Genomic DNA, 19941 nt, shown 5'->3' with positions numbered 1-19941 from the left:
TAACAGATGATTCCTTTAGATTCTTTTGTTGGCCAAAGTGCTGATGGTAAAATGGTTCCCATAATCCCTGGAGGGAACAGTATCCCACTTACCTTTTCAAACAGGAAAGAGTATGTGGAGAGGGCAATTGAGTACAGACTCCATGAAATGGACCGGCAGGTAAGAACCGCTATGAACAGTTGTGTTATTTTCTCTGATGTGTCTGTTTATGACCAGTTGTTGTGATGGGGTGATTAGTGCCTATTCCCATTACACTTCATTCAGTGGTAAGAAAAGCTTGGCTTTCTGCATCTTTCTGGGTCTCTGTGTTTTTTCTTCCTCACAAATTGTTTTGGCCCTTTTTTAAAACTTAGTCTTGTTTTTTCTCAGTAATTGCTCAGTTGGCAAAATCACATTAGAAAACAGAGCTAGTCTTCCATTTGAGCAGCCCCACTTGGGAAAAAACCTGCCCATGTGAACAACACAGAGATTGACTAAAGTAAATATTATTGACAAACATTTGTTTAGCTTGAAACTGTTCCTCTTTTATTATAACACAAATCCTGCAAATATTTCACGGTATGTTTTGGGGAGTGTTCATTACTTACTTGCATAGTTCTGTATATTTTGTCATTTGTATAAGGGACCTTTGTGGAAGCAGTATTCTAATTAGAAGTTAAAGATGCCTGTGTGATATTACCTGCATTAGAAAGCAGGTACCAAAGAGAGGGTACCATTAGAAAAAGGTACCAAATCCCAAGTCTTGCAGAACAAGTACAGCATTGTCACCACACATCTGACTGGAACATGACAAAAATTCTTTGTATTAACACAGTTGCTTGATTTAGATGTCATTATTTGTGCTGCCAACTTGTAATTTTTTTAAATAGTTCTGGTTTTGATCAGAACGTGTTCTTTAATGCACAATTAAAATTTAAAATATCTGCAATATTCTCCAGGATTTTGAGAAACAATACAGCCCCTGCAGGGGCTGCATGTGTGGGAGGCTGTATTTGGCAGACATTGGTAATTCTGTCTCTTGATGCCATTTCTCAGCTGAGAAGTTACTTTTGTGTTTGGATGGTCCAGGAAGGGGCAGAGATTGGACAGTTGCACTTCAAATGTCTCTCCTTTTTTTGGCCAATAGGTGGCTGCTGTCAGGGAAGGAATGTCTTGGATTGTTCCCGTTCCTTTGCTGTCCCTTCTGACTGCCAAGCAGTTGGAGCAGATGGTCTGTGGAATGCCAGAAATATCAGTTGAGGTTCTGAAGAAGGTTGTGCGATACAGAGAAGTTGATGAGCAGCATCAGCTGGTGCAGTGGTTCTGGCACACCCTGGAAGAATTTTCAAATGAGGAGAGAGTCCTTTTCATGAGATTTGTGTCAGGAAGATCTCGATTGCCAGCCAACACAGCTGATATCTCTCAGCGATTCCAAATAATGAAGGTTGATAGGGTAAGACAATGACATTATTATTATTATTGTTGTTGTTATTATTTCCTTTCTAGTATAGTCTGTGCTTTGGCACTAGGAGACAATTTCCATAATGGTAAATTTACAGAAGAAGTATGGGTTGGTATATGCTCTGAGTTAATAAACTCAGATATTTTAATTCTGGAGGACAGGGGCTGCATGAATTTCATCTTAATTTAAATGGTACAGTTGGTGATTGGAGATCAAGACAAGAAAGAAACCTTTGTCTACTGTACCTGTTCCAGTCTCTTTATATTTAGCAATTTTCTTTCTAAGAAATTATTATTTTGTGACACTCACAATAATTTTGTGTGAGTGTCAACATACGACCACTAGTGAACTCTTAATGTTTTAAAACCACTGCAATGAGTTTACAGTGTATTGTTTTATAAGCAGGGTGCATTCATTTGGAATTACTTTGGGGTTTTGTGCAGTGAAAGCACATTCTCTGTGAACAACACAAACCAAAAACTTGACAAAATCTCAGCTAACAGGTTTCTTTTGTTATCTTTGGTTAAGTGTCTCTCAGATTGCCTCTCAGAAGGCACACTGTGGTATGTAGTTTGAACGTTGTTTAGTATCTAAACAGCAGTGTGATCAACTTTCAAAAGGCTGAATTCAGCAGCGGGTTGAGTTTTTTGCAGAGTAGGTGCAAATAGGTGATACAGTGGTTTTGGACATACTTAAGGATGGAACAAATGCTGTGAACAAGGGAGGTCAGATTGCTTCTTAAAAGGATTTGAGATAGAATGTGAAAACGATAGAGGCAAGGAGCAATGAAATGTGGTTATTTTGCATTTTAAACTTCATTCACAACTTACCAGTGTCCAACCTTTTATCCATTTCCACAGCCTTACGACAGCTTGCCTACCTCACAGACTTGTTTCTTTCAACTGAGGCTCCCACCTTACTCCAGTCAACTAATCATGGCAGAGCGTTTGCGCTATGCAATCAATAATTGCAGGTCTATAGACATGGACAATTACATGCTCTCCCGGAATGTGGACAATGCAGAGGGCTCAGACACAGATTATTAACATTCTGTGAACAAAATCATCTTCCTTTTACTACATATAGTGCCCTAAGTCCAATTCATCGTTGACATAATTTTACAGTAACCATAGATGTTTTAGGAGCATAAAAAACCAGATCTTAATAGATGGTGGCCACATTTTAGTTACTCTAAATGTAACAAAAAAATTAGATGTTTTTATTTTTTGTGATTGTAAAAAAGAAAAAAGGAAAAACAAAACAAAAAAATATGATCGGTAAGTTTTTTCTCCTTTTTTGGTCACTTTGATAAGTTTGCATGGAGACATTTTGGTGCATTTTTGTTGGGAATAGTAATTTGTAAGCCCTCCCAGTGAACATGAAGAGTTGTACATTGTGTATAATTGTTCATTAGCCAGGACAGTTTTACATGAATATTCACATATTTATTTTGTTTTAATTTGAATTGCCTGTGCAGGGTTCCTTCTGCAGAGAAAAATAAAGCAAATTCAAGACTCTGTTGCTTGTATGCATTTGTGAACTGTGGTTGGTTTACTCAGGTTTCATACTTTTATATTTTGTCTCAGGAAATGATAGTGTTACAGTGTTGAGACAGGGTGTGACATTTGAAGCATCTTTAAATGTTTACTCTGCTGGACTCTGCTGTGTAGCCCTGTGCTCTGCCTTCTCCTGGCCTGAGGCCCTGCTCAGGTGTTCTGCTGTTCATTCCTCATGCTGCTGTACAAGTTCATGCTGTGCTTGGTTCCTTCTTGCTTTTTGTTTAAACATTTTGCTCCTCCAGAGTAGTTGTTGACAGTAACAGCATGCTGCCACCTTGATTCAGAAAACTTTAAATATTAAAGCAAAATAATAATATTTTTTAAAGGACACACTGATGTAGTTGATTCCTGCTCAGAGTACACAAAAATTAAAATGGAAAGGACAGCGTAGTAGTTGAGGCTGTGGATTTTATTCACATTTTTAGTTCTGCCTTTGGTCTCAGTTTTGTTGCAGCTCTGTGATCAGCATGGTTTGGCTTACATGGTGATTGATGTTCCTGTTTGATTAGGACATCAGTACACTGCACAAGGAGATCTCTGCTCTGTGCTGTAGGAAGGTGGTGGGCAGTAGATAATGGCCCATTGTCTCTATGAATGACATCACTGATGTCAAGCTAGAAATGCTGCTTGTTGTTCAGAGCAGGATGTACCTGGGGGAGGAAAAGGGGAGAGGCTGTCCCCAGATGGAGTCAGAGCTGCTCTGCTCCCATTTCCCCCAGCCTCTTCCTCCCTCAGCTCCTTGGGAAGATCCTGTGGTGACTGAGGGCTGGTGGAAATGTTTATTAGTGTAACCTCACCGGGAGCAAGACTGGTCCATCTGAGTCTGGAGTATTGGGTAGAAATTCCTGGGTTTTTTTCTGATGTGTCTGTTGTACATTAGCAAGGACTGGTTGGGAAATTCCCTGGGTGTCCAAGACTGTGCTGCTGTATTGCTGCCAGTGCTCAGAGAGGGGGCTTGGTAAGCTGTAAAAACTTGCAAATCTGGGTTTTACCTGGTGAAGTTCTGTCATTTAGGACTATTTGCTGGCTATGAAAAAAGGCAAAAGCCTAGCAATAATCAAAGACCACACTGCAGGGAAACATTTGAGGGGGATCAGGAGTTGGGGGAAGGAGGGTCTCTTGGTTTCCTGCTTCATTGTGCATTAGGTTTCAAATTGGATTGAGATGTTGGTGTCCCATCACTGTGTTGTGAGGATGTTTAGTCACACCTTGGCCTAAATGTGTAGGTTTAATAGGTAAAAAATACAGTATTTAAATGAATAGGGAAACTGCTGTATTAAGTCCTGTATTATTGCCTTCTACACCTCATAGATGTGTCTTAGTGGCACTGATTTGTCAGCCTGTTCAATCAGCACAGAAAGTAATAGAACTGTGTCTAAAAATGGCAGTTTTATGTGGACTGCAGTTGACTTTATGGAAAATGAAGATCTTTTTGGAGGCAGTTTTCAGTAAAATCAGAGGAGATGTTGATTAAAGGTTTGTGCTTGATGGTACTTTAATGGCTTGGAACTAAAGAAAACTGTAGACATGTTTCCATCCTTCCATAATACCCTAAGTAAAATGTCTATCATTTTCTATACTCAATTTCCAAATTGGATTGTGAAGTAAGAAAATTCATTATTGATGCTGAAAAAACATGTCAGTAAAATTGTGTTCATATTTTACCATGTCATGAACAAATATCCCCATTCAGGAGGGGAAGAACAAAGTAATGAGTTAGAGCATTGTTATACAAGTAGGCAAAGAAATCAAGTGGAAAATGTTTGAGAAGACCCTTTTTAGCTCTATAAAAGAAAATTTAAAAACAAACTACAAACCCCACAAAATACCCTGCCAATCCCCCCACCCCCTCAGTCCTGGTAGAAAACTGACAAAAGACTTGAGTAATATCTAGATAGATGCAAATGTGCTTTCCTATCTTGTAGCTACTTGAAAATCTGTTCCTGTTATTCGTACAGTGATGTGTCTTTCACCACAGAGTGCTGGGAGAACTGGTGGCACAAGGAGGTCTTTGCTTGCTGCAGTGACTGTGTAAATTCATACCTGGTTTTGGCTTGTCAGCAGTGTGTGGAACTGCAGTTGTGTATCCACGGTACGAGTTGTGTCAGCTTCCCTATTTCCACATCACAGTAAATTAGTTCAGCTCAGCAATGTCCTTTTGCAGTTGTTTGTGCTGGGTGATGACTGCTGGTGTTCCTTGTCCACTCCAGTTTTCTTCCTTACCTTGTGGTGTGTAAGGGCCCTAATTAAACTTTAAGAAGGAGTTAATGAAATACCAGTTTTACAATGTCATGCTGTTAAATATCTCTAAGTAATGAAGATGCAATATTTGATTTTCATAATTGGTTTTCTGGGTGAGTGTTTCTTACAGATGCTCATACTGGTCAAGTATTTCTCTGGAATTGCAGCATTGTTTGACTAAGTTGCTGTAATTTATTTCTTAGCTCAGCCAAATCAGAGAGTACCAAAGATATCTGTGGATCAATTAACCAGGATCTGAAGGAGAAGTATATTTAGTTATGTTGAGACCTGTGGAGTCCTCTTTGGTGTCAAATTTTGTAGATGGTGGCATAGCATCAAAAGCATGTAAAAAAAAAAAGTTTGATTCCAGGTAGCAGAGCAGTCTGCAGGAAAGGGACAGCCTCGTGCTTTGGGATGAAAATAGCTACTGGTTTTGTACTTTGCAGTGAGAAATGGGTGTTTATATAGAGCTGGTCTGCAGTGTGTTCCTAATTTAGCTACAGGCTGTTAGTCACTGTCTTTTCTTGTGGGTTAGCTCTCTGAACTACCACTTGTTCATATTGCACCGCCTTTAACATCAGCTTTAAAAAATAACTTGGTGCATCTTATATTATGTAAGTACATCATGCAGAGGGTCAAACTGGTTTGTGTGCCTTGAATCCATACTTCCCTCATTAAATAAAAAAAACCTGGTAAATTAGCTGCCACTGTTAATCACTGATGAAGTGCTGGTGGTCAGTACTCTGCTTTTGCTCTAGGAAGATCTTTCAGGGAGTGGTTCTCCTCCTTAGTGGATGGAATGACTGACTGGATATATCCTTTAACAGATGTTTGTTAATCATTCTTGCCCCAAAATGTGTCAATATCCTACAGTGACTCAGGCTCTCTCTGCTGTGGCTTTATGCCCTTGCCCATTATATAAGGAGTTTTGAAACTGCAGGGTCCAGTCTGAACCTTGTGATCCAGTGGGAGGCTCTTCCTTAATGTTTGGCTTCTCAGGTCCCCGTGTGACTCATTTTGCCTCAGTTCACTCCGTGTTTCTTCCATGCAGTCAGTGAACCTTGCCATCAAGCTTACTGCACCATGTCAAACTACTGTTAAACTTTCGTAAAAGTTCCTAAAATGTATGGACTCCATCAAATTATTTGGCCTCAAAAAACACACTGCTGTTTCCCTCTTCTGAGTGAGGTGTATCTGCAGCAGGAGGGTACCAGAAATGCAGTTTTCAGCAGGTCTGACATTTTGTGTCAGCAATGCAGGGTTTTCCAGTTTCAAAGAACAACAGAGAGCAAATGTTTTTTTCCTGAAGCCCATCCAGAGGGAGATGCATGCCTTTTCCCAGCAGACCCTTTACAAAACAGCCATTTGTTTGGACTTGACCAGAACCCATGGAAGTAGCCACAGTTCACTGCTATCTCAGGTAAAATACCCACACTGATTATTTTGCTGTATTTAAAGCTGAACCAATTTTCTTGATGCTTTTTGAAGCATCAGCTTTTTCTCTGGCTTACTGTCTGGGATCATGTTAGCACTTTTCTCTGCTCTCAGCATTATTGAAGGACACTTTTCCCTGACTCTCTCTAGCCCAGCTTGTGTTACATTGCGGCAGAAATCCACGTGGAGTGTTCGCAGTGATGCCCCGTGGAGGGTCACTGCCTGCAGGGTGTGGTCAGTGATCCGCACACAGTTCTCCAGTTTGAGGCTCTTCAGGTTTGGGCAGTGCTTGAGAAGCTGCAAAATGCAGTCATCTGTAACGTGGCCACATCCAGAGAGGGTCAGAGACAGCAGATTTGGACATCTGAAAGCAGGATGGTGACAGTGAGATGGGGGAAATAAATCACAGAGCTTGCAGAAGCAAATAGCATCAAGAATAAATACAAAGGCTGGAAGAATGCCTTCTCTTCATCAGGAGGGGCAAGGAGGCACAAGTAGGTGAGCACCCACATAGATCTTAACGTTAAGCTTAACTAAAGGCAAAGCTTTACCTCCTTTGCTTTTTCTGTTGGTAACAACATCTCTAGTTCAGCTGGCACAGGGGCATGTGGAGGCCTATTGAAGCTGCTGCTGCTGCACCATTTTTGCTTAAGGAGTTGGACGGTGCTGTGCTTCTCCAGGCACAGACAGTGGAGAACCAGTAGAGATTTGTTTCAGGATGAAGTGGAGGTCAATTGAGAGAAGAGACTGCTGTGCAGACATGCTAAGCATGAGCAAGTAAGACACTCCCACTCTTCATTTTCAGGAATCACAGATACATTTTATCTCCTTGGATTTACTGAATAGGTGCCAGCTGCTTCCCAAAGAGTGTTAATGTTCAAACCCCACACAGCTCTCAAACTTTCCTATGAGTTACTGAAACTGGTAACTGTGTTGTTATAAACAATGTTGCAACAAATGAAAAAAAACTTTTTCTTGCTGCTTGAGTATGCCTGGGGAAGTACAGGAAAGGCCTGTCTCCAGTGGGGTGTTGATGCTGTACAGGAGCTGTCCTGGAGCAGCTGCTGTGCTCAGCAGGGCCCTGTGCAGCAGCCTGTGAAGCTGTGCTGTGTCAGGCTCCTGGCTCAGCCCCCTCTCCAGGCAGTAGCAGTTCAGCATCCACCTGTTTATCTACACAGAGCATCACACACAGGTCGGTGTTAACATTGCCCTTGTGAGACCTCTAGACAGATTTTTTTTTCTTTTAATCTTTTCTTATTAGGAGCAGTTGGAGGAAGAAGCTGGCAGCAGTCAAGAAAGGCTCTAACAGAATAAAACTACTTCAAGCTCAGGAAGAAAAGCTGGATATTTAATTTGCATTTTTCTTTGTACACAGTGCTAGGAATTTTGACTGGGAATGTTTTCAATGGGTTGCAGCAAAAAGGGGCAGGACCTTGTATTATACTTTCTAGGCACAAGTGTATGCTGATTCCTCCTTAATTAAGCCAGATTTTTATCAGTTGTTCTAGAACATCAGAAATCTGGCACTTGAAATTTAATCCCTGGTTTGAAGCTGGTTTTCAGTCCTTGTTTTGAGATTGGTGCACACTGGTGCTGGCTCTCACCAAGACATTGTGTCCTGTCACTATCCCATCATTTGTTGGCTTTTTTCAGGAGTTCCAAAGCTGAGGGCACAGGTGCACCATGTCAGGGAGCCAAGCCAGCCCTGGTGTTACACACACACAGTGGGACTGGCTCTACCCTGTGAGCCTCCTCCTGTCACTGCTCTGCAGCACGCCTGCGAAGGAAAAACTGTGCACCCAGAGTTGTTTTTCCGTGGTGGCATTTCTCACTGCAGCTAAGAGTTTAAACTCCAGTATAATGGCAATATTTATTTCTTAGACTGAACTAAAACTGACACTTAGTAACATGTTAATTGAACTTGGTTGTAATGAGGTGTGTTCACTGTTTGAAATCAGGGCTCTGCTCCAGGCACCCCCCAGACACTGCTAGAACGTTGCAGTTCAGCAGAGCAGCAGTGCACTTTCCCGTATTAATAAATAATTCTTAGGAAAAAAGAAGGAAAACATAGACTTAAGGGAAATGCACATGAAATATACACTATTGCCACGGTAAATGTAAAATGAACTTACATTACCCTAAAGTTATAAAGGCAAAGCAGTCATGTACTTCATGCTCCATTTTAGGCAGGGACTATGGAGTATTTGAAATAACTCCAACTTCACTCATCCCAAGGCAGTTACTGCACACTCACACCCACAGAACATACCTGTTGCAAACGTCTAGTAAAAAATCACTGACAGTGTTCTCATGCCTCTTACAGAAGTCTTTCTGGAAACTGTTTTTCATCCAGTCCTCAATGTTACACACCTTGACTCTCTCTGAATACCAGCAGATGGATAAGTGTTTTAAAGCAGGTCCCAGGAGAAAATTATCCTTCTTTAGTTCCACAGGAGAATGAAAGTTCAACAAAGACCACAGTAAAGGATCTTGAAACACTTCTAGCAACTTGTGACATGTTTTTGCTAGATTTTTCCTACTGTTTTTGTCCAGAAAAGAGAAGAGATGTAAAAGGCATTCCCGGTTGAGCTGGGTTATGTGCATTGCCCGGCAGCAGTGGCAGTCTCTTGGCCTCGTGGAGAAACAGCAGTGCTGGAGGGGGCTCACACTCACCAGGAGGCTGTTGCACATATATGGTTGTGGAATGGGGTTTATTTTTGGCTAACAACTGGTGCAGAAGCTCAGAACAGGGAAAGGAAAAGAACCATGTATGCAGCTTGTGCTTCCTTTGTCCAGGGGAATGGAATGGGCATGTACAACTTGACATGAAATGCTTCCTTAAAAGGAATTTTTTTTTTCCCTTGTAGACTCTCCTGAAATTTAGCAAAGATTTTGTACTGAGTTCCTGGGGTGGGTGGGGCTGTAGCTACAGTTGCCAGGTGTATTTTTATGAGTGTTTCCCATTCCAGAGATTTGGCTTTCTGAGCAGTAACTTCGGTTTTAGAGTGTACACCACTTCTACTCGCTACTGGTTCATTGATTTTTCTGAGTCTGCACATTTGATTCATGTTCAAGGACTATTACACAGATAATGGAACTTTCATAAACAGTTTTTTAGAAGGAGCTGAACCATTATCTGGGTGCCTTGAAGCACACACAGAGTCTGCAGTTCAGTTTACAAGCCCCAGTTAGGGGCAGTTTCCTGCCCACAGTTATGTGAGGCTGAGCTGTGATTCTGTAAACAAAGCTGGCTGTGTCCCCACCTTCTGCAGGGGGGAAGCAATGACACAGGGGCAGGCACGCATGGGAACAGCAAGGCTATGTTTAGTTCCTTGGGGGCTTGTGCTATTAAGAGCTGTCTTCTATTGGCTTGAGTTTACAAGTTTGGCTGTTCCAGTTTTGTAGGTTTAGTTCCATTACCACAGAAACCTTTTTTCCACCCTTTGGTGCAAAAAGGAGACGGGAAAGTCATTTTCCAGGTAAAAGTACCTGTTTGTACAGTAACTGGAGAAAGTGTAGCAGAAAGTTGTTCCTAGAAGAAAAATAAAGCTACAGCAAGGGCAGGTTGGAATTAAAAGCAATAAGCCTCCCTTTAACTTTCCTGCTTGTGAACCAAAAATGTTTGAGAAGGTATTTTTTAGTCACCTTCTACCTGGTGTTAATACAAGAGAATAAATTAATTCAACAAATCCATAAAAAGTTTCAGCAAACAGCACTGGGGGAGTTTTTCAAGTGGCCTGCATACAAATAGTAACTGGAAGACTTTATGTACCTATGGCAATTCAATTAGGAGTGTTTTAATACAGGACAAGGTGGAGTGGGACGCAATTTTACCTCTTCCTTTTTACCCCGAGAATGCAGTTTAAAATTCAACTCTGAAAAACAAGGTCTGAAATTTGTTTGTAGTCTGCAACAGTCATAGCTTGAGGAAGTGCTTGAATAAATGTGTGTGTCTGAACACAGCTGGCATACACAAAGAAATGGCAATTCTTTCTGCTTCATTCTTTAGTTCGTAACTTTCTACTATATAAAATAAGCTATGTTTAACAATTGCCAGTCTTCTTGCTTTTATATCCTTTGTCATTTAATCTTTTCTTTGAAATAAAAAGATTGCTGTTCCCCCTCCCCCCTCAGACACAGCTCTGGTCAGTGCCACAAAAAGGGACAAGAAGATTTCACATACCAGGTAATGCAGTTCACTGGAAAATGGCAGTTTAAAAGGTGTGTCTGCAGGTGTTCTTCATTCTTGTATTAGCAGTTTCAGCTCTCACAAACTTACCTTCATTTTTGAGCAGATTTAAACAGTTGAGACTTCTCAGAGTTATAGGAATACTATTTTTAAAAATATTAATTAGAAAACCTCCCAAATTGACAACAGATCAACAATCTGTCATTCAGCTTTGCTAAAGATGGACTCTTGCCAGACAGAGGGGACACACAAAAATATGACATAAAAATTAACAACAGTTGGGTGACAAGGCATTTAAAATGGAATGGCAGGTCCTCTCTGGAGTTTGGTGCAAAGTTTGGTAGAGGTGTTACAGAGTTGGGAACACTGCAATTGCTTTATTTCATTTTTCCTAGAGCAAGGTACAGTATGCTGCCATTTGTGTTCAGAGGACATACACCAATGTATTACCAATGTATTGTGTTCTGCAAGCCTGTAGAAGGACAAGAGAAGTTTCATTTTCTAAGGAAAGGAGACATTTTTAATGGCACATTTTCCATAAACACACTGTGTGATCAGATATAATTCACATTCATCCTGGAAATGCTCCAGAAACACACAAGATGAGCACAGTCAGTAATCCTCACTGAAAATTACACACAAGATTTTAATGGTAAACAATTACAACTATGGCACTACAGTACTTGAGAATATCCTAAAGCACGTTGGAATCAGCTGTCAAGGTGCCCATTACCTCATCAGTAAGACACAGACACATCAGTAATGAAACATTGCTGGGGAACTTCCCATTGATTTAGTAAAATCTTCATAAATGGCCTCCTGCTTTTGATACAAGTCCACTGTCCCTGCCTGTCTCAAACTTTTCAATTCTTCTCTCTTGCTGACCTTTAGGAGCTGGACATTTTGCAGTTTTGATTGACATAAATCTTGGCTCCAGTTGTATATGTGGCTAAACAATAACTAACAAAAGGACAACCTTTGATTGGACACATTATGGTGAAAAAGATGCAAGTCTCTGAACTGTAGAGAGCAGTTGCTGCTTGCAGAGCAATCTGAAGCAAGAAAAAAATTCTTGCCAGCTAGTGTGTACTATGATGAGCAGTAAGTAGAAAAGAAACATTTGGCTTAAATGAAAGAGATATTCCCCCCCTCACAAGCTAGTAGATAAATATAGGATATACAAGCTAGGTTAAAAAAGTAATACTAGGCCAGGTGCAGTATATGTTATTGGTTCAGTGCTCAGGGGTTTTTTTGTTTTGTTTTTTTTTTTTTGACACCACACTGAATAGAATACAGTGGATAAGCAAAGTTCTCCACCAGGAAGAGAAATACTTGTGTTGCCACAACAAACTGTTCATACTGTCCATCTGGGTTTGCAGCGGGAGAGAGTTAAATTAGGAAAGGATTTACAATGTACTTGTTCCAGCAAAGCATATGGCTGAGTCCTGAGCAGCACCTGCTGCAAGGACAGCCTGCTGTGATTGCTTCATGTTCCCAGGCTGGCCCCACATGGCCCTGCTGGAGACACCGCTGCCCAGGAGCTGCGTGGGACACAGCAAATGGAACTGAAAGAAAATGCTCAAGTGAGAACAGAACTCTGACCCAAACAATTGCTGACAAGTAGAAGTTGATTAAAATAAGTGAATGTTGCTGAAGATTACAAATTTAAATCTCTAAAAATACAGAAAGGCACATTTACATCACTGTTTTGCAAGAACACTGCATACACCTGACTACTGTAAGTTATTAAACTGCTGCTGACCCAGAGAGAGTGGTGTATTTTAAGCTTGGCATTCTCAAAGATAAATTCTAAAGAAATCCAGTCCAAGCAGCATGCATAGAAAACACAGCTAGAGGTGGCATCTGTGCAGCTCCCTGTGAGCAGCAGGAAGGGCAGGAATGTGGTACAATGCTTTACCTGCCCTGTTTTCTTCTTGTCTATCAGCAACCTGTTTGCATTGATTAGAAGAAAGGCTCTGTCTGTAAGGAAAGGAAGGTGACAAACTATCTACAGTTTAAAGCAATGACAAGTTCTATTTACTGTTCAACTTAAGATAACATCCTTACAAATATGTTACTATATCAAATTACTCTATAGTCTTAACCTGTGTACATATTCAAAACCCATTAAGTTAGGCTGAACTATTTCAGCAGTTTCAGATGAAGCGAATTTCTCCCTTTCCTGGTTTAAGATGCTGTGACAAAGCTCTCAGGAATGGCCCTGTATCAAATGCCTGACTGTGATTTGTCCTTCCCCTGGTGTGTTACAGCCAGCAGGATCCCAAGGCAAGGCTGTGCACTCCCTGTGCCCCAGACTGCTCTGGGCTCCGCTCCAGCCCCTTTTCTGTGTCCTTCAGCAGCATTAACTAAAATAGGACTCAGCTGGAGTTCTTGTGTGTTTTCAGACAACTGCATTTTCTGTTAACAGAACTAAGAGCTGCTGTTTGGTGGGACTCAAACTGCTGGTACTTTTCAGGAGTACCAGCTCCTTGTTTGGCACAAGGGAGCCAGCTAGAAAGGATAGAGGGGTAGAACAGATCTGAACTGCAACATTTCTCCAATCTCAGGTTTTTCTGTCAGATTCCTGGCTTTTTCAGTACTGGTTTTCCTGTCTGCCTTTCCCATCATAGTAGCTGACTTCCAGCAGCTTATCAGCAGTAGAGCTAAAACTGGTTTGGGACTATACTATATAGTCTTTCTCCATGACAGCTAGGTACCATGCACCGTGCCTCCAGCGTTCACCTAGAGACTGAACAAAAATGCCACCTGGGCCAGTGTGTAAATGCTACAGGAGCTCCCTGAGCCTGCTCCTCCCTGGCTCAGCACCTGCCCTCTGAGGGCTCTGCTGGGAGAGACTGAGCATCCTCCCTTGAGTCTGCATTTGAACTGACAGAACAATTCCATGCAAAGCACCTGCAACACCATCTGTCTCCTCCTGCTTCCACCTGAACTGTAGCCATGGAGCAGAGCTGCATTTAGACCTATGCCTGTTCTCACAAACCCCAGCCCTTGGGGCTGTACTTCAGATTCCCAGCAGGAACTAAAGGGGTGCTACTTGGGATTCTACTGCCAGGAAATCTCCCCATTTTTTAAGCACCTAAGTGTTCATGATCAAATTTAAGGATGACAGTCTAAACCAAGAGATGTCTAATGCAATTCAGGTTCACCTGAGAAACCATAAAACTCAGTGTTGTTTAGACAGGTAATTTTAAGATAATTGTTTTAAATTTCTTTAAATTTTAATTTCTTCTAAAAAGCAGAGGGCAGGGGCCAGAGCGTATCTGAGCAGTACTTGAATTAAATTGCAGTACTGATAGAATCGAACCAAGTGTTTATTTACAATGATTCCTGGAAGTCACCAGCCTGAATACACACCAAGATAGCAGCAATTACCTGGTCTATTTAATGATGCCACATCACCTCTCTTCTTCAGACAAAGGATGATTGGTCAGAGTCACTGTTTAAGTTTCTTGCACGAGGGAGAATAGTATGTGCAAAAACAACTCCTTGATTTAAAGAGATTAAATCATATCTACATAACAGAACTGAAAACAGCATGACGTTGTATTGCTCTTCATGATCAAAAGCACATTTATCTTGCTTGTAAGGAGGACAGGTTTTTTGATGTAAATGTGCCTTTAGAAAGTGAGAACTGAAAACATTAATATAAAAAAGTCAAATAACTATTTAATGAAACTATATATATAAAAACTGAGTTATCACAACTAAAGCAGCAAATCAAAATCTGCTGAGGTTTTCTGGTATAACTAAAAAAAAGTTAGTTTGTGTCCAAGTTCAGTAAGTCAAATGCTACCATTGACACAACAAAACAAAAACCCACAAGAGGAAATTGCAAAGTGCACAATGAAATTAATAAGTCTTGGATCAAGTATTTATGGAAAAATGGAAATGTTTGTCCAGTGGACTTGATAAGTAAGAATGGAAAGGAGGTATTAAAGTTTCTCTGCTCCAGGCTTAGCTTGGCGCTCCACGTAGAAGAGGATGTAGGCCTTGGCCTTGCCCACAGTCTCCTCGTCAGTCAGGGTTACAGTACTGTCGTTGAAGTGGAACCAGCGGCCCTCGTGCGCTGCGTACGCTGTGTAGTGGCCAGAGCCAACACTGTGGGGCAGGCAGAGGGACAACAGTCAGGGACACACCTCCCTGAGGCACCTTCTCCTGCAGCTAAGGGACTGCCAGCAGCCTGAGGGAGGAAGGTACTCACAGCCCTGCACAGAGGATGCTTCTTTTTGAGCTGTGGGACTCAAAAGTTCTCCAAATTAAAGTTTATCAAGAACACTTTGTCTTATCTCTTCTATTGTTACTCTCAATAGATCTGTCCAGGGCTGGGAAAAGTTAAAAGACTCCCAGTAACTTTACTTCAAAACATGCCCTGTGCCAGCTCTGGGACGTGCCTGTGAGCCTTCACTGCTGTAGCAGAAAAGATGGTGGTGATGATCTCTTTCACCATACACATCTTTGGGCTGCAGGTGTTCCAAGCATGCTCACACACTTCTTTAGCATAAATGGAATTGTGCCTTCCAACATGAATAAAAGAGGAAAAAATAGTACTGTTTTGTAGTAAGAATTTCAAAATGAGGCATTAATTTCTGGAAGGCCCCCCTAACTCCTCCTCTTGGTTCAGGGCTGTTCATTTGTAGAGGCACTAGACTATTTTCATTTCATCTCACACATGCAGTCATTAACCACCAAAGGCTGCCAGGAAGAGTCACAAGCCTGGCTCTATTGTATCTGTTGAAATTAACTCAACTTTGCTCCCTGCCAGTTTATAAACTACAGTTTATTTCCCCAATTAAAATATGTGCCCTAGGGAGAGAACCCCTTCATTAACTCTGCATGTACCTGAGTGGGAGAAGGTGTGTGCCAGGACAGGCTGGCTCCACGTACTCACCCTGAGCCATGATGCACAACCACAGCCACAAGGTCATACAGGCAGCTCTCTGGGCCACTGTTTTCAGGCTGTGGTAGGAAAAAAAACCAAAAAACTCTTCAAATCTCAGTAGCACCCACTGTAATTTGTAATAAAGACATAATGTCATGGAACAAATTCCTGCAGGAGGCATCAGTAGGTCTTCTTACCTCTAACAAGTAGCATTTCATGTCTAGGCCTCGCAAGGGAAACTCAACATACGTATCAACCTTGTTTCTCAGATAAGCTGTCCAGTGAAAGCGTTTCAAGTGTAAGCATAGCACCTACAGGGAACAGTCACAAAAGGTGTGTTAGAGGAGGGGGCTGACCTCAATGCTGGACACTGCCATGGGCAGGAAGAGGTCTTGGTTGAACCATTATTTCCTTTTTTGTCAGACTTATTTCTTACACAAACCTTTGGTAGTTTCTGAATCCAGAATTTTTTGGTGGACTTCTGTTTCTTTTTGCATTTGTGACACATGTACAGCTCTGTCTCATCAAGTTCTTCCAGGTCTGTAAAACTGCGAAGACAATCTAGAAAAAGCAGATACATCATGTGATTTTTGTAACATGAAATACAACAAACACAGCAATATAGGTGCCCTCATCTGCTACAACCATTCTACTTATATCCACCTGTGCTGGATGGATAGCTGTGTAATAATTTTTTGACAGAATAACATGTTGTAACACGCAGCCTTCCCTGTTCCTGAAAGCAGCCAGAAGTAGTTTGAAAGAAAGTAACAGGCATTCACAAAATCTCCATCTTCCAAATAAAATTCCATCCAACATTCAGCATAACTGCTTTCAAACAAAGACCAACGACTTTCAAACATAGAATATTCAACTTTTAAAGCTTGTTTGGCTTTAGATACAAAGTGAACAGACTCAAGAACAGGGTTTTGTTGAGTATTTCATGATTTTCAGCAAGTCTGTTCACAAATTTGTAACAAATAACATCCTGTAAAAACCAAGGTCAGTAATGCCACTGCTGCCCAACCTGCTGGACTGCATTGATGTGACTTAAATGCAGAACCCTCACTGTGGGCACAGGCATAAGGACTTCTGTGGACAGACAAACACCCATTGGCAACAATGCAGATCAGTGGCTGGGAAGAGTGAACTACATTAGAAATGCTGTGACTAGAAAGAAAAGCCTCTTAGGCCTGCTGTGATTTCATTAGCCAGGCACTCTTACCTCGTAGCGTGCACATTGGTCCACTCTCTTGGTTTTTAGTACGTTTATTTCTGAACTGACTTGGAATATCTAGCGAAAGGTCTAGAAAAGCAACGATTTAAAAAACAAAATTAGGTCTGAATAGAACAATGCCTGGTCTTTTTAGGCTGAAATTCTGTTATCTGACATCTAAATCTATGAAGCTTCAGATTTAGTTTTCTGCTCTAAGTCACACTTTTTTCTATGTAGTAGTTTTTTGTTATAGTTCTACAGTATTTAGAACACAAGAGACAGCACCTTACCTAGGAATGGGTCAAACTTTCTAGATTCAGTCCCACATATTAGGCAGTTGACTTCATTTTGAAGAATGCCTCCAAAAATGGCAGTGACAACAGTAGACGCTCCATTTCTAGACAAACCACATCAGAGAAGTACAGTCAGCTGGAAAGCCTGAGCTGAATTCACACCACCTGTGTCCCCTGTTTGGTTTCACACTTCCCACTACCAGGCCAAGCACATGGAACAGGGACTGGGTGCTCCAGGCACTGCAGCTGCCCAGGGACACATCCACACACAGTGCCTACACTGCTTTATCCTGGACCTAAAGAAAGGGTGACTCAGGGGACTCCAGGCAGATGCTCAAACTGTCAGTGTTGTGATGCACTTGGGTGCATTTCTATAGTGGAGCTGGACCTGATGCTCACACAGGTCCAGGATTTTAAACCTGTAATTAAGATGTTATCTGAAATAAAAATTCTTTCTTCTTAGGTAGGTCAAGCCTATTTTTGTTTTAACTCTACACCCTTTCTAACATTGTGCTTTTGACTTCTTTAAGCACATTTCTGCACTTCACTGCCAACAACAGCTTAAGTTGCTTCAAGACATGATAAACAATGTGCAAGACCAGCATTGTTCTCTAAGCTTTTATTAGTCTCCTACTGAATTATCTTAGCAGATTATGTAATAGACCTGCTTCTCGTAGTCCAATTAAAAATAAAACACAAATTTTAAGTTACATTATACAACACTAAGGCTTGCAGAAACCTGTGTTCCTTGCCTGCACTCCACCTACATCTTTACAGCTCATCTGAATGCTCCCTGAGCAGGTAGAAATAGCTGCTCAAATGGACTGGTGCCCAAGAAGAGAGCATTGACAGCCTATTTATTACTTTACTGGAAGCATTAAAATGCCCTCAACAGAAGGCCAGCTTAACCTGCCTCACTGTTTGTTTGAACAGCCCTTCTCAAGACAAATTTACAGTAGAAAGGTGAACGAAGGTTAAATTGTCCTTGGATTTTGATATCCAAAATACTGACAAAACAAAATTGGTTTAGATTTCAAATACATGTCAATTCTACACACATTTTAAGATTCTTCTGGGGGATTTTTAAGCATCAGCAACACAATATAAATGCAGTAAAAAGGAACAGTCTGAACTCCAGGCTTTCCCCAACAAAGCATCAATAAAACCCTGCATCTCAGGCCTGCATACTCTGTCCTAATCAGTACAGAAGGGAAAACTCAAAGTCAGGTTTTCTGTAGGGAATCAAGGACTTAACAACCAAGTGTGCAGGCTGATCTGACAACTTTCCTTCCTGAAGCAAATAAAAGGTTTTCTCTCTTGTGAGAGTTTCAGTCTGAGAGAAAACACAGATAGGACAGAGGTCAGAAAAAACCAGTACTTTGAGAACTACAGAAAAGAGTGAAACACCCAAATTACACCTGTTTCAAGGTACAGTAGTGTGAAAATCAAAATTATGCAGAAAAAAAAGCACTAACTGTAACTGCCAAGTGATACATGATATCATCTGCAGGAAAGCTGACTTCGAGCTCTAACTGCACTACTCAGACCTCCTCCAGGAGGGTCTGCTGACAATTTAAACATCAAAATCTATGGCCATCATTTTTGCACTGCATAAAGTTAAAAGCACTGAAGAAAACTTAAAACAAGGAACCCTGAATCTGAAATTTCACAGCCATCGCATGCAGACTCATGCAAAGACATGAAGGCTTTGAAGAAATTAAAAAACACTTCTCATTACATGCAACATTTGTTGCTTGCAGACAGGTTAGAATTTTCTTGCAAGATTACTGAACGTGGAACACCGTTGAAGCCACCCTGGAGTTCCAGGTGTAGATGGTCCAAAAGGTAACGCATGAACTCATGGGCATCCTGTTGCTGGTATCCCCTTAAGAAAAAAGGAAACAACAAAATTGCTTTAGAGGCAACACAAAGCAAGCACCAGAATCACAGGAAAAAAACCCCTTTGTTTAATCATACTGTGTAGACTTTCCATATGCACTTGGTACCAGAAAGTTTTCCAGGTAGCCTCTGGAAAGGCACGGCAAGGTCCTGACAAATTAAATGATTTTGGTCCTTTGCAGCTCACACTCCCTGCATGCCTCTTGTGAGAATGGAGAAACCTTTAAGAATATACAATTCAGACAGGAAGAGAAAACAGCAGGGAGCAGCAGCCATGTGCTCACACACTGGGCCTAATGGAGCTGTCATGTTGTTACCTGGCTTCACCAGCCCTGCCTGTGCCAGGGGCACCTCAGGAGTGTCCCTCTAAACTGAAATACACAATGGATGGCAGCAGTGGCTTCTCCTCTGTCTCCTTTGGCACTGACTGTGTTTGATTTGTGTCTCAGCAGAACTCCTCTGAATCTCATTCACACAGGGCACCATTTGTCCCTACTTTGAATCGGCCACAGATTAGGGTCAATATATTGTAATCTCAGACCTGGTAAGATTCAAAAGAAAGACACCACAAAATGTATTGTTCATGTGGGATGCAGAGTCAGTATTTCTGAGTGGTTCTCATTCAGTCACTGATCCCACTCACTTTGGCAGGTACAAGTGTTTGTCTGTTTAGTCCCCTCCTCAACAGGCAGGAATTTCATCTCTAGGTTTGTTTTCCACATGCATCTTTCAGCATCAATATGAATTCTGAAATAATTAGGACAAGAGC

General features: G+C 41.4%; 3 protein-coding genes and 1 long non-coding RNA gene across 40 annotated transcripts in view; 2 read left to right on the top strand and 2 right to left on the bottom strand.

Annotated features, from left to right (window-relative positions):
- Positions 1-2969, top strand: part of HERC1 (HECT and RLD domain containing E3 ubiquitin protein ligase family member 1) — a 109315-nt gene extending 106346 nt beyond the window's left edge. For all 24 annotated transcript variants that reach the window (XM_086849213.1, XM_086849201.1, XM_086849193.1 and 21 more), the window contains exons 76-78: positions 7-159; positions 1127-1432; positions 2302-2969. In XM_086849213.1, the coding sequence (XP_086705339.1) occupies positions 7-159; positions 1127-1432; positions 2302-2487 (645 nt within the window). In that variant the 3' untranslated portion in view covers positions 2488-2969. The remainder of the gene's footprint in view (positions 1-6; positions 160-1126; positions 1433-2301) is intronic.
- A 1501-nt stretch (positions 2970-4470) lies between these two features.
- On the bottom strand, positions 4471-11149 carry FBXL22 (F-box and leucine rich repeat protein 22). Its single transcript, XM_023934189.2, has 2 exons — positions 8945-11149; positions 4471-7039 (listed from the first exon to the last, which is right to left on the bottom strand). Exons 1-2 carry the CDS (start codon positions 9364-9366, stop codon positions 6694-6696), a joined length of 768 nt encoding a protein of 255 aa, XP_023789957.2. The 5' UTR covers positions 9367-11149; the 3' UTR covers positions 4471-6693.
- On the top strand, positions 7034-8014 carry LOC147650735 (uncharacterized). Its single transcript, XR_015275884.1, has 2 exons — positions 7034-7452; positions 7937-8014. It is a non-coding gene; the product is annotated as an uncharacterized LOC147650735 (long non-coding RNA).
- Positions 11150-11361: 212 nt separating the features above from the next.
- Positions 11362-19941, bottom strand: part of USP3 (ubiquitin specific peptidase 3) — a 56503-nt gene continuing 47923 nt past the window's right edge. For all 14 annotated transcript variants that reach the window (XM_086849272.1, XM_086849268.1, XM_086849267.1 and 11 more), the window contains exons 9-15: positions 19012-19158; positions 17271-17377; positions 16990-17070; positions 16207-16325; positions 15962-16075; positions 15774-15841; positions 11362-14983 (exon numbers count right to left, since the gene is read on the bottom strand). In XM_086849272.1, coding sequence (XP_086705398.1) covers positions 14818-14983; positions 15774-15841; positions 15962-16075; positions 16207-16325; positions 16990-17070; positions 17271-17377; positions 19012-19158 — 802 coding nt within the window. In that variant the 3' untranslated portion in view covers positions 11362-14817. The remainder of the gene's footprint in view (positions 14984-15773; positions 15842-15961; positions 16076-16206; positions 16326-16989; positions 17071-17270; positions 17378-19011; positions 19159-19941) is intronic.

This window comes from Cyanistes caeruleus, chromosome 13 (genome assembly GCF_971803275.1).
Source record: "Cyanistes caeruleus chromosome 13, bCyaCae1.hap1.1, whole genome shotgun sequence".
NCBI classification, from domain to species: domain Eukaryota; kingdom Metazoa; phylum Chordata; class Aves; order Passeriformes; family Paridae; genus Cyanistes; species Cyanistes caeruleus.
The sequence above is the reverse complement of the archived record's forward strand: the minus strand, read 5'-3'. Positions and strand labels throughout refer to the sequence as shown.

Coding starts and splice junctions, on each gene's coding strand:
- FBXL22 (XM_023934189.2), bottom strand. CDS start 9,366: ATGTGCAACAGCCTCCTGGTGAGTGTGAGCCCCCTCCAGCACTGCTGT. Junction 7,040..8,944: donor TTACTAGACGTTTGCAACAG/GTATGTTCTGTG, acceptor TCCTGCTTTCAG/ATGTCCAAATCTGCTGTCTC.